The sequence below is a fragment of the Antedon mediterranea genome, chromosome 10, assembly GCF_964355755.1.
Source record: "Antedon mediterranea chromosome 10, ecAntMedi1.1, whole genome shotgun sequence".
NCBI lineage: Eukaryota > Metazoa > Echinodermata > Crinoidea > Comatulida > Antedonidae > Antedon > Antedon mediterranea.
Window position 1 is genome coordinate 2,597,327 of NC_092679.1, and position 13,424 is coordinate 2,610,750.

General features: G+C 34.7%; 1 protein-coding gene across 1 annotated transcript; it reads right to left on the bottom strand.

Annotated features, from left to right (window-relative positions):
- Window positions 1–1,165: 1,165 nt before the first annotated feature.
- LOC140060526 (uncharacterized) lies at window positions 1,166–12,688 on the bottom strand. Its single transcript, XM_072106782.1, has 2 exons — window positions 12,478–12,688; window positions 1,166–4,833 (listed from the first exon to the last, which is right to left on the bottom strand). Exons 1-2 carry the CDS (start codon window positions 12,588–12,590, stop codon window positions 4,428–4,430), a joined length of 519 nt encoding a protein of 172 aa, XP_071962883.1. The 5' UTR covers window positions 12,591–12,688; the 3' UTR covers window positions 1,166–4,427.
- Window positions 12,689–13,424: the final 736 nt, after the last annotated feature.

The following is a 13,424-nucleotide window of genomic DNA, read 5'->3' on the forward strand; positions in this document are numbered from 1 at the left end:
GTCGCTAGTGGGGACGACGCGATGGATCATCCTTATAAAATACTCTCAACTGAAAGAGTACCGTACCAAATCTTATACAGTACATTAACTGACAACCGCATTTATCATATTTATTACCCATTTGGCGTCCCATATCGTTCTGGAATGGACAGTTGTGTCGTCGTAATTCATCATGCATCACGCATAAATGTAATATGTTGTTGTGACGTGTACTAGTTAATATCATAAATACTATACCTGGATTATTATTTAGAACTGAAATATAAAACAATTTCTCAACAATATGAATAATAAAATGGATAGCATACATTATTTGAGACATTTTGATTTATGTCATTTGTGTGTGTGTAATTATTGAAATGGCAATAAAAACCAAGTTTTCTCAAGATATTCTACTTTATATAGAGGGCGCTCATCTATACATTAGTAACAATTCATTCAGATGGATTTCGCTCGAGTTTAGAAAACAGTATCGGTAGATGAATTTAATTTGGTTATTTTAAATATTAGGCTTAATCAGCGGTTTAAAGTGAGTGAACGAGTAAGTGAGTCGTGTTAATCAGGAGTGTGTTAATCAAAACTGCAAATAAAGTAGAGTAAATAGATTTAGCTAAATTCTCCACAATGCACCGGCGGTTCAATTATGTGATTTTGTAATTCACAATCACGGCCGTTCAACACAGAGCAAATAGGATATCGTAGCGGTATGCGAATAGTGGCAGACGGTGTTAATTTTATGAGAAAAAAAACACAATTGCGACTAGGGCTATACCTAATGAGTAGTCAATTGCGTGTCAGCAGCTAATTGCCGTGTAAAGATGAGCGGTAAATCTTGGTTCCCACTAGCACTCAACACAAGGGCGTAAGCCGCAACGCAATTGACCAATCCAAGCGATGGATCATTCGACTTTACTTGTGATTGTTCAATTCGCTTGCGTTGCGGCTTACGTCCCGGCGTTGAGTGCTAGTGGGAACCAAGCTTAACGGTAATGGATGAGTTTCAAAGTTCAAAGTCCGAGCCATATTTCTCCATTTAGTTTATGCCAATTATGCATGTTACGTAATAAATTATTAATCCGGTTTTTTGGTCACATAACTTAAGAACTAATAAAGTTTCAAATGCGCATGCTAAAACTACATCAAAAAGACAGCAAATGAAAATAGCTTCGATATTGGGAACAAATTTATTTTGTATAACAATTTTAGTAAAACAAATGCAGATAATTATATATGATTTCTTTATAAAGCTTGGTTCCCACTAGAACGTAACGCAAGGACGTAAACGCAACGCAAGCGTTTTAACCAATGACAAGCGAAGTTATAGACAGTTAGCAATCAAAAGCGAATAAGCCATCGCTTGTGATTGGTCAATTCACTTGCGTTGCGTTACGTCCTTGTGTTGCGTCGCTAGTGGGAACCACGCTTATGATAACTTATAAATAAGTAGTAGCTTGAAGAAATAACTATATTCTCTAGAGTTATATTGCTAATCAGAAGATCCGGTGTAGCCGAGTATGTAGAAACTCTCACAACAACCAAAGTAAAAAAAACCTATTATTCAATTGAAGTAATCAGTTAACCCAATAAAGCTTGGTTTCCACTAGCGACGCAACGTAACGCAACGCTACGACGTATTGACGTAAAGCCTATTTTCCTGTAGATGTTATTTGACGCTATCGTCGTTTAAGAACGATCAAGTTGAAATGGAAACGACATTTTCCTGTAAATCGTTAACATTTCAATGTTTACGTAGAAGATCGCCGATTATTGTTAACGATAGCGTCAAATAACGTCGACAGGAAAACAGGCCTTAAAGCTTGGTTCCCACTAGCGACGCAACGCAAGGACGTAACGCAACGAAAGCGTTTTAACCAATGACAAGCGAAGTTATAGACAGTTAGCAATCACAAGCGAATAAGCCATCGCTTGTGATTGGTCAATTCACTTGCGTTGCTAGTGGGAACCACGCTTTAGTGCTGTATTGCGTAACCGACGACGCAACAGTGTATGCTACACACATCGTTTTTATTTCAGGCAGACGGAGGAACACAATTATTGGAAGGGCATTTTCTTACGTTGCGTAGGTTGCGTTACGTTGCATCGCTAGCTTATCTGCGAATCTTGTTTTATTCATTATTATTATTATTATTATTATTATTGGTTCTACCACAGCACATATCCAATGAAGAATAAAAGCAATTTCAGAATATTATTACATTTTTTGTTATGCATAAAACATCTTATTTGTTTTAGTTAACTGCAAAACAAATAAGATTATTATTTTTATATAGCTGGGACTGTTAAGGCAATATTTAATTGTTATCATAATAAATACTATTACTATTCAGATAATATCTTGTATTTAGAAGACTGTAATTGATTTAAGTTCTGCATGAGTGATTCAATTCAAAAGTCTATTCTAAATTTTTACAAACTGTAAATGTAAATAATACGTCATAGTATTACAACTGGAAAAATAAGAAAAGGGAAGACAAACATTGGTGAAAGACTAGCTACATTGCTACTTTCAAGATATACAAGGAAATACCTAACTAGTTTCTAAAAGTAGCATTTAACAAAAATGTTTTCTATAGAGGCTGGTTCCTACTTGGACGCAGTAAAATGACGTAGGCACAACGCAAGTGAGCTTTACCCAATCACAAGCGACAGTTGGGATGATCCATAGTGTCGTGATTGGTCAAATTACCGCGGTGCACTTTACGTCATTGCGTTCAAGTGGAAACCAAGTTTTTAAGATGTCCCCAAAACATAAAATAATACAGATGAATAAAACCAAATTTTGATTAGGTAGGATATTTTGTTGTTTTAATAAAGTTTTTAAAAAACAACGATTTCGCCTTTAAACAACAAAATAACAAATAAAAAGTTTTAGTGTAGGTACCCCTGGAGTCAGTACCGCAAATTAGCAAATAGTACAATTTAAAAACAAAATATTTAAGCACAGTACATGCATAGGCCACATTCAACAATGTAGTAGTACTTATGGCACAAAGTTAGTGGTGTGTAGGCCTATGTAAAATGTTATTATATAATACCATATTTCATTAGTTACTCTAAAACAATAACACAAAAACCGATCATTTATTGTACAACCTACGTTATTTATAAATTACAAATGTACAGTTTTTTGTCGGCATGTTTTTAAAAACAAAAGGCAATGTTTGGCATTAATGGCGTCCCATAATTTTGTTATTTTAGCACTCACGCACAGCAGCTAGCAACCAACACGACTTTGCTATGCTTAGTTCTAGTTCCCACTAGAGGACAGGACAATTACGGCATAATATCTCGAAAATAGTAATGGAAATTGGAATTGAATACCTGCAGTGCATACCACTTATAAATTATACTAAATGTCAAATTTAATGAAAAGAAAATTACTTTCTTGATACAAATAGATAATTTAGTAACTGAACAATTCTCGAGAAGTATAGCCTAATCAAAATACTCCAGGTCTTTTATTACAATTTCCATATCTATTACTTCTTTTAAAATGGATTGAACTTAATATGCCGTCTATACGTTATACGTTGGAAATTTAAAACACTACTATTTAATATATCTATATTATTCCAAACTTAATATAAAACACGCAGAGTACTAGTACTTTTATATTATAATCTTCTTTATCAAGAATTGTATGCGAACAAGCAAAATCGGTGTACGCACGCGTGCGCGTTGAAAAGTGGGTTGAATTTAACGACGCGAGTATTTTGGCAATTCAAAATGATCGATGGTTGACATTTAGGAAAGAAACATCTTATTGTATCTAAGAACGTAACGTTCAATTTCATCCACTGTAATAACAGTAATTAGGCATCACAGATAAATAAATCAACTTATTCTCGAAGAAAATTTTCTTGAAATCTCCGTGTAAAGCTATCATAACAATTTAACGGCCGGGCTACAAAAATCTTGATGGACAACGGTTCATTTTGTTTGACTGTAGTAGAGACTTGACTCTCCTGAAGATTGCCTCAAGTAAAGTCTCTCTATCTTTATGTTCTTAGTATTCTTGTATGAAACGCCATGTGTGCCAACATATTTATATCTTTTTAACAATATTAAATCAATCGCCGTCTCGAACATGGACTACAGTAGGCTCTCCTTGGCACTTTCACTAGCCTATATTTGATTATTGCTAGTTTCAACAATTCTCGTTGGAAATCTCTGGTCTGTTGGCGGTATTGACAGCGTATACGTTATACAACAATATTCATGTATTTGTGGGTGGCAATAGTTCAAATGGGTGTTGCAATTCGCAAGTACTGAAGACGCGATTTTACTTTATAAAATTCAAATTTTTAACTTTTACAAGTTATCCATCCAAGGTATCCATCATCCAATCAAGATCTAAAATGCAAGGTTTCAACGCTACATTGAAGTTCAAGTAGTCAAACTGAACGTTACAGCCACGACGCATTCGCCTCATCGTGGCCATTACCTGCCGATATTACATTCGCGCTCGTCGGAACGATAGGCGCGGGCGGATCTCCATTTATTTCTACTTCAACGTTATTTTGCGCGGGTCTTGCACCATTAGGCTGTTGCATAGTACTGTAAGTCGTGACTTGCTGTTTCGGCAACACGCAATCTTCATCTTTTTGTTGATTTTTATCTTTCACGGATATATGCACAACAGCGCCCTCTCTGCGGTACGCGACACCCTTTTGTGTCCATTTTCGTTCCATCATCGGAGGCTCGTCCGAGAACTGATCGGCGTCTTGTTCGCCATCTTCGTCACCACGTTCTTCGGAAAGAAGATCATCTTCTTGGATTCGTCTATTCTTTTCAATTATTCGTTTTCTATCACTAAAAAAAAAATCATAATTATTATTTATTAATAATAATTCATTCGTAATTGAATACATTTTTAATGAAATAAAAACCGACACCCCATTCCTTTTAAGCTTGGTTTTCACTTTTGTACGCGCAATCAAGGCTGGCCAATCACAAGCGATTGTTCGGAATACCCATTGCGATTGGTCAAATAACTTGCGTTGTCTCTTTCTTAAGCTTGGTTCTCAATAGCGACACAACGCAATACGCAACGTAAGTAAGTTGACTAATCACAAGCGAAGGATTATTCGAACAGTGGCTTGTCAATGGTCAACACGCTTGCGCTTTTTGTTGCGTTCTAGTGGGAACCACGCTTTAATCAAGAATAAAAATCTTACGATTTGACGCAATGGCAGTAAGAAGACATGAATCAAATGATTATAGGGTTGTCATTGGAATTTCAAGTGTAAAATTGGACTAAATTAAGTTAATATTGTCGGTAAAACCATTCACTGAGTAATAATTACGTCGATACCAAATATTGATATCCTAATTTCTTTTCAGACGATACATTGATTTTATATTTTACAGATATTGAAATTCTCGCTACGTTAGGTTTGAGCGTAACGATATTAAGCTCTGTCTACACTATCAAACTTTATGAAACAAAAAAGTGTGTGCCCAAATATGGTAGTGATGTGCTTAAACATGATAGTGATAAAACATTTGTTTTGTCACATAAAGTTTGATAGTGTAGACAGAGCTTTAGACAAGCTGCTCTCGCTATGCACGCATAAACCCTCCTGGAACCAAACTCCAAATTACCAATCAATTTACCTAATCAAGTATTGCTACCATTTGAATTATGTGAACTTAGCTTAAATAACAACTTTTCCCAACGACTTCAACGAAGAGTAAGAAGAACAGTAAGCTATAGAGGCGAAATTACTCCTGCGGCTAATTTATCATCTACATATTGCAGCTAAAATTAGTCTCCAGATATGATTGATTACACGAGGGAGGCCCTGCAGAGAGTGCACTGAATTAAGGCAATGCATAAATAGGTAACTATTACTATTTATATAGTCGCTTTAATTTAAACCTTTGAGTACACGAGATGATAAAAGACATTTTGAGAGGATAAACAAATCAAACATGTCCATGATTTTGAACATGTCGTGCGCGGTTGTTAAACCCATTGAAATATGATATTATATTTTTAGCATGAAACTGCAGCGCAACAGTGGCATGACAACGCGAATGAGTTGACCAATCACGACAGTCCGTAAAATCCATGTCGTGATTGGTCAAATCAAGTTGTTAAATTGTCCGACGTTATTTATTTGCGCGCTGCGTCTAAATGGCAAACCAATCTTAATTGCACGAGCGGAGAAACTTGCAAAGGGATCGCACGTAAAAGATCTCTTAAACCTAAGGTAAATCTCTTTCTGTGAGTCTTCTTCGTGATGGAGGAGTTTCTAACGAAGTACATTCATTTTACAAATATTGGAAAGCTGTACATTAAAAAAAAAACATGTAGTTATAATTAGCTCGTACATTACTGTCTTCATCTGCTCTTAAAAGGTTATGTTAATCAAGACGCTGTTTACACGTTCTCATTCACAAAATTCACAATTATCAATGTAAACGAAGACTTAATTATTCACCCCATACGTTTAACGATATTATCCCCAATGCAAATGTTACATGATATGAATTCTACTCGTGTAAACGTACACTGATGTCTTCATCTTGCAACTCTTGCGACAAGTTTGTATCGAATATGTGAATTAATTATGCGAGTCGTGCCATTTAGAATTATGGATGGTTGATTTAGACGAAGTACGCCATAAAATAAAATAATTGAACACAAGCTTGACTATTCAAGATGAAAAAAAGCAGAATTGTGACTTGAATTTTTATAATGCTTGTTCAGGCATACGATTATATCGGTCGCGTTCAAGTCGGTCGCGATAAAATCAATTTCTGGTATTTTGTATGGAACGCCGTTAGTTAAATAACTTACCCAATAAGTACTAAGCAAATGGCGATTAAAGAAGATCCTTGTACCCAAAGACGATGGTAAGTTAAACAATTATAATGATGATAATGATGATGTATGATGATGATGATGATGATGATGATGATGGATGATGGATATGGATAATGATGGTCATAATGATGATGATAATGATGGTGGATGATGATGATGATGATAGTGATGATGATGATGATGATGATAGTGATGATGATGATGATAGTGATGATGATGATGATGATGATGATGACGATGATGATGACGACGACGACGACGACGATGATGACGATGATGATTAAATGGATGATCATGACGATTACAATGGATGATGATGATGGATGATAATGATGGATGATTATGATGATAATGATGACGATGACAACGATGATGATGATAATGATGGATTATGACGATGATAAATGATGGTGATGACGACGATGATGACGACTACGATGACGATGATTATGATAACGATGATGATCATTAGTTATTAATAAAAGAAGAAAATAATCGACCTTAATTAAACACTTTATCGAAGATATATATCTACAAACATCGAGAAAGATGTGCAATGGATCGTATCAACCAATAGTGAAAAAATAGGCTAGACGTAATACACACAGGATTTCATTAGCAATGGCAAACACATTCAATCAATTGGCTTTCCAATCTCTTAACAACACTTAACTTGCTTTTCAATTTCTCTCGAGACCTATATTAATGTTGATATGGAATTACAAAAGAAAAAAAAACACAGTTCCGCGTAGATTATTCAGAAAAACAAATTGACCAGTATTCGTGGTGTACATAAACAAACATTGAGGCCTCACTGTTTAATACGCCAAACTAGTGTACGCATGCGTCGTAGTACACGACGCACATAAATGCAATGCACTCTTGACACTGCTCTCGACAGCAAATTTATGGCATGGATATTCAACATTGAGCAGCAGCCTGTGAATTTGTACGAAAACATAATAGTGTATACAAGCCTGAATATTATTTTCTAGTTAAAAAGAAGTGTAATACTATAGACCTAATTACAAAAAGAGAATTTAGGCCTACACGTGCACGTTAAGTACAAAGCTAGTAGGGCAATGACTGTTACAAATTTTGCATTAAAACGATGCTATTATAATATTATAACGTACTCTACGTGCTGTATTCTCAGAAGAATTGAAGCAGAATACCATTAGCAGAAGAAGCCTGACAATAAAGACGGGAGCGATCGTGTACGTTAAATCGAAAAGTTATGAAGACTTTTATTTTTGAGTCACTAATACAAGAAGGCATATAATGATTAGTCTGAGTTCCAGATAGAGTTTTGACTTAATAATATTAGTAAAAAGATAAATATTTTGGCACATACTATTTGAGCTTGTATTTCAGACAATCATCGAAAAGCCTTTGAATATAGTAAAAAGATAAACATTTTGGCACATATGGCGTTTCATACTTGAGCTTGTATTTCAGACAAACATCGAAAAGTAACTACAAAAATACTACAGACTTGGGGAAAGTCTACCTAATGATATGCATATACAATTCATATTATTATCAATTATGCATATATTAAAATGTATTTACTGTATTCACAAATTTCTCGTCCAAAATTTAGTGCTTTTATCTACAGAAAAGTTCGTGACAAACACAAAGAATAAACCTCAATTATGTATAATAATAAAAATGTCACGTTATCAGACAAAATAAGCAACACAATATGCCTACACTAACTTTATCATTTAACGAACATTGGTCTAAACCACATATTGTTGATGATACTGTTAATCAATGAATTAATCTCCATTTATTAAAATAAATATGTGAATAATATCGGCAATAGGTTTCCAATAAGCCAAGGTTGTATGACCTCAAATAGGTCTAAGAGCCATTTCATATTTATTATGCGGATAATGTAGCCATCATAACATATAGGCCTAGAGAGAGTTGACAAAGTTGGATATAGACACACCGACATAACGTAAATCATTGAGTCAGTGACCATCACGATACAGTATTAGACTTGGTTCTCACTTGCACGCAACGCAAGTACGTAATCGCGTCGCAATTAATTTGACCAATCACGGTACGGTGGACCATCAGAACTGTCGCTTTTGATTGATCGACTCAATCGCGTTGCAACTACGTAATTGTATTGCGTACAAGATGAAACAAGCTTTATCCTTAATTGATAACGAACTTCGTATGAAGCCTCGTAGAGACAATCATCAACATACCAACTCAATTGCAACTAATATTCACTAACATTGGATTGGACAAACAGACATATCGACAAACCAAGTTATAGCGCAGTCTATTAATGGCATTGAGAGGCCCTTAAATTGAATGGAAAACGAACATTCTCTTAGCCTCATCATTGGCGAGACTAATGGCCGATATTGTCCCCACTCGATCACATCTATTCGCATCATTTAAATATGATATTAAAATATCTCATTCATTTTTCAATTATAAATTATATCTATAGCATCTGGTAACATTATCGGTCACAGATGGTTTCGGTTAATAACTCGCAGGAGGAGTGACACTGAACGTGTCATCTGTCACAGTCTGCTAATATATTCATATACATATACGTAGTGTAGGGTCGGTTCAGACTTAGCTATTTAGCTATTTATTTCATGGCCACAGTTAAGCGTGGTTCCCACTAGCGACGCAACGAACGCAGCGTTTATTGCAGCGTCGTATTGACGCAAATGTGCTGTGTTGCGTAATCACAAGCGGGAACCGACAACGAAACAGTGCTGCAAACATCAAAAGGGAACTCAAAATAAACATTGTCTATAACTCCATCCTGTAAAATCAAAGAAATGTATTTGAGTACAAATGTCTGCACGATTAAATTACTCTTGAGAATAACTAATTGTTACATTATTTACGACTTTCTGTCACTTTTTATGAAAAAATACATCATTAATATAGAAAAAAAAACAGATAAAGTACAATTAAGTTGTTTTTCTTACGAAAATCAATTACTATTAGTGATAATATTCTTGTGTTCACTATGCTTGGCTATTGTTTACATTGATTATAAGCGAGGATAACATTGTAGGCCTACTATCAAGTAGTCAGTAATTAACGTTGAGTGGTTAGCTCGCGCCAATAACTCGATACGTTCTTCTTTCTACATGTTTGTGAAATTAATCCATACATTTATATTAAACACAATCCAGACGACAATATTGTCTGAGAACAGAATTAATGAAATCTTTATTACTACAGGTCTTCTTTGAATTAACAATATAGTCTCTCTTCGATTAGAGAGACTTATTTGTGTGTGGATAAGATGAACACATAATACGGAACGGTAAGCGGAAAACCGCGTAGCTTGTCCCACGCAGATTCTTCAACTATAGCCTTACTATCTTGAGCCAAAGCAATCTAACATTGCCTTGCTTGAGCGGAAACAGCCCCGTCCGCTGCGCGTTGTCATAAGAAAAGAAATGAGATTCTATATTTTCTGTGTAAATTGGTCTTTAGGCCTGAAAGAAGCCGCTAAGACAATAAGACTAGACCCGTATGTAAATATACCTGAATAAGATTGTTTCTAAAATAACAAAGATTCGTGTTGGTTGTAATAGAAGGTTTATTTGTCAAGATTATTGTTCAATCAAAACAACAGGGAGAGAGGAGATTTAAAAAAAAAAGGACCAACAAATTAAACACTCTTAAATTGACACAAACAATACTGTTGTGAGATTCAAAAAGAGGCATTTGTTTTTCTAAAGTGTTCAGCAGATATCATAAACAATGTATGGACGCCATATTTATCATTTATGACTTAACACGTCCGTCTTGTAAAGTTCGGTAAACAGGATTAAACTAGTTTAAATCTATTGTTTATAGGCAATTTGCCCAACAAAATCAAAAAATGGGTTCAATATTGTATAGGCAATTTGTGCCCAACAAAATCAAAAAATGGATTCAATATTGTTTTTAGATATAATTATAATGATATTGTTGCTCCTACACCAAATGTGTTATATTAGTGACAGCCATATATAGATTTAATTTCATTTTACGTTGTTGAAATCGATTGGAATAATCGACAATAAATCGTATAATAATGTTTACGTCAAACAAAGCTATAATAATAAATCAACATTTCTATTTAATTACCAAATGTTTGAATATTTATATAATTACCTTTTTTCCACCTGATTTTGTAATAATAAACTAATTGTATTATGAGCATATATATTTAATTATTGACATACTATATTCAATTTATGTCTTGTTTCTTTACATAGCCAGGCCTATATTTTATTTTATTAGTATCACCCGCCGACAATTGAAAATACACATACATTATGTAAAATAATATTATAATATATCATTGTGTAGGCCTCATACTAACAGATTATTTACGTAACATGCACGGGTAGATGTACGCGCGCACAAACCTCTTAATCATCTTTTGTACGCACGAGTTAAATTGCGTGCCCCTAATGTCATAACTATAAGATTTCATCTATACATATCACATACTGTTTTATCACATACATTATTGTATCATACAACTTGGCTATATCGCATATCATTATTTTATTACCAAATTATTTATAAAAATATACTTGTATCTTGTACAAGAATACCGTTATCAAATCTGACACACGGTCATACGTCATCACAACATCTAGAAACCATGTTGCTATTTTGTAATCAAGATAACCTCCAAAGTGTTTCTTGATAAATATCGAATTAAAATATTAAATACCAAACGATAATATTATACTTCAAATTTAATTGATTATGACGTACGGATAGGATTGAGGACTTGCAAACCATCTCCCAGAAACCAAACAAAGTAATCACCAAATTCGCCCCTTGATATTAAGTTAAGACTGCGCGAATTGAAGAATGCAATACATATAAAAGCGATGACATCTTCATCAGTGTTTGTACGCGCACATACAATATGCAATATTATTTTCATCAGTATTTGTGCGCGAGCGTACACAATCAATGTCATTTTACTTCAGTGTTTGTACGCGCGCGTATACGAACAATAGCAGTTTAATCAGCGTTTGTACGCGCGCGTATACGAACAATATCATTTTCATCAGCGTATGTACGCGCGCGTATACAAATAACATTTCAACGGTGTCTGTACGCGCGTGTGTACATTATTATTCAACATTGTGTGTCCCTCTTTACGATATCACTTGTAATCTACCGTACTTTATGAAATCATATTTCATGCAAGAGTATCGTTATATTTCTGGCAAGTATATTTCTTACGTAATTAGGCTACAGTTGACACCTGCTTAATAACTAATCCTATATAGGCCTAAGTAGATACCTATAATAAGACAATAGAACACAACATTTTTAAAGCGCGCGTTCAACAGTTGATAACAATTATTTATTAATATAATATTGTTCAGTAAAGAACTTTTTCCCGGTAAACATTAGGATGCAGACTTTTTTTTCAAATCTGCATTTATCAGGCTGTAGGCTAAACATGTGAAAAAAAAGATATTGTAAACGTTGCTAGCTAGAATTCCAAATATTCATGATAATCCATGCTCGTACTACCGGCGTATTGCAGCCTATATTATACTAATTATCTCTAGGCATGCATGCAGCTAGCTCAACTTATAGATTTATTTACTTACACGTATGCTTTGTATGCCGAATAAATGAACAGTGATACGAATACAACTGCTAAAATACAACCAAACACAATACCGAAAATATTCCCAGCCGTCGACATCTTCAGTTTGTGCATGCAATCAGAGAGAGTGTTTTCTGCGATGTCTAGGCTGCAGTTTTGTTGTAACCATTCGCATTGATAAACTCGACGCTCCTTAATATTCTAAACGTCGAAACGCAAACCATCGCTTAAACGTGATTAAATCCATAGATCACGTGATAAGCGTGAAACTAATTCGACACGCTTGAATGGATCTCGTGCTCATGCGCGTTAAAGTTTAATAAGATACGTACTTAAAATATTAAAACCCATGTGCTAACTGTTTTACAGCTTTAGTTGGATTTAAGAAAGACGCGCAATCGATACAAATTTTAATAATTTAAAGAAAAGACAAATATTTAATATAATATTCTTCCATGATCGCACTACGTTGTTCCATATTGCTCTTACTGTGTGTGAGAAAATAACGTTAAAATGCATATTAAATGCAAATTAGATATACTGTACTATAGTAATACCTGCATTTTTGCCAATGATAATTAAACCCATAATGCATTGCGTAGGCGGAAGCAATTTTTCTTGGGTTTCTTCAACATAGAGATAATAATATTGAATATAACATGTTTTTTCCTTAGTTAACAAGAAATAAACACGTTTAATAACGTTTGATATCAATGTGGTTCACCCCAGCCAGGCAAATTCTCACATCGTATGATTCCCGGATGTATTAATGATGATTTTTACCTTGGCCTCATAGGAAGAAAAACAATGTTTCCCGGATATGTTAACTCGCGCGTGTCGTGGGTTCGATTCCAGGCGCCGGTCATGTGCTCTGATCAACCAGAAGGCACGTAAGGAATATTGACATTCTAAATGTGCATTACAAATTAATGATGAAAATATATTGCA

Coding starts and splice junctions, on each gene's coding strand:
- LOC140060526 (XM_072106782.1), bottom strand. CDS start 12,590: ATGCACAAACTGAAGATGTCGACGGCTGGGAATATTTTCGGTATTGTG. Junction 4,834..12,477: donor TCGGCATACAAAGCATACGT/GTAAGTAAATAA, acceptor TTTTTTTTTTAG/TGATAGAAAACGAATAATTG.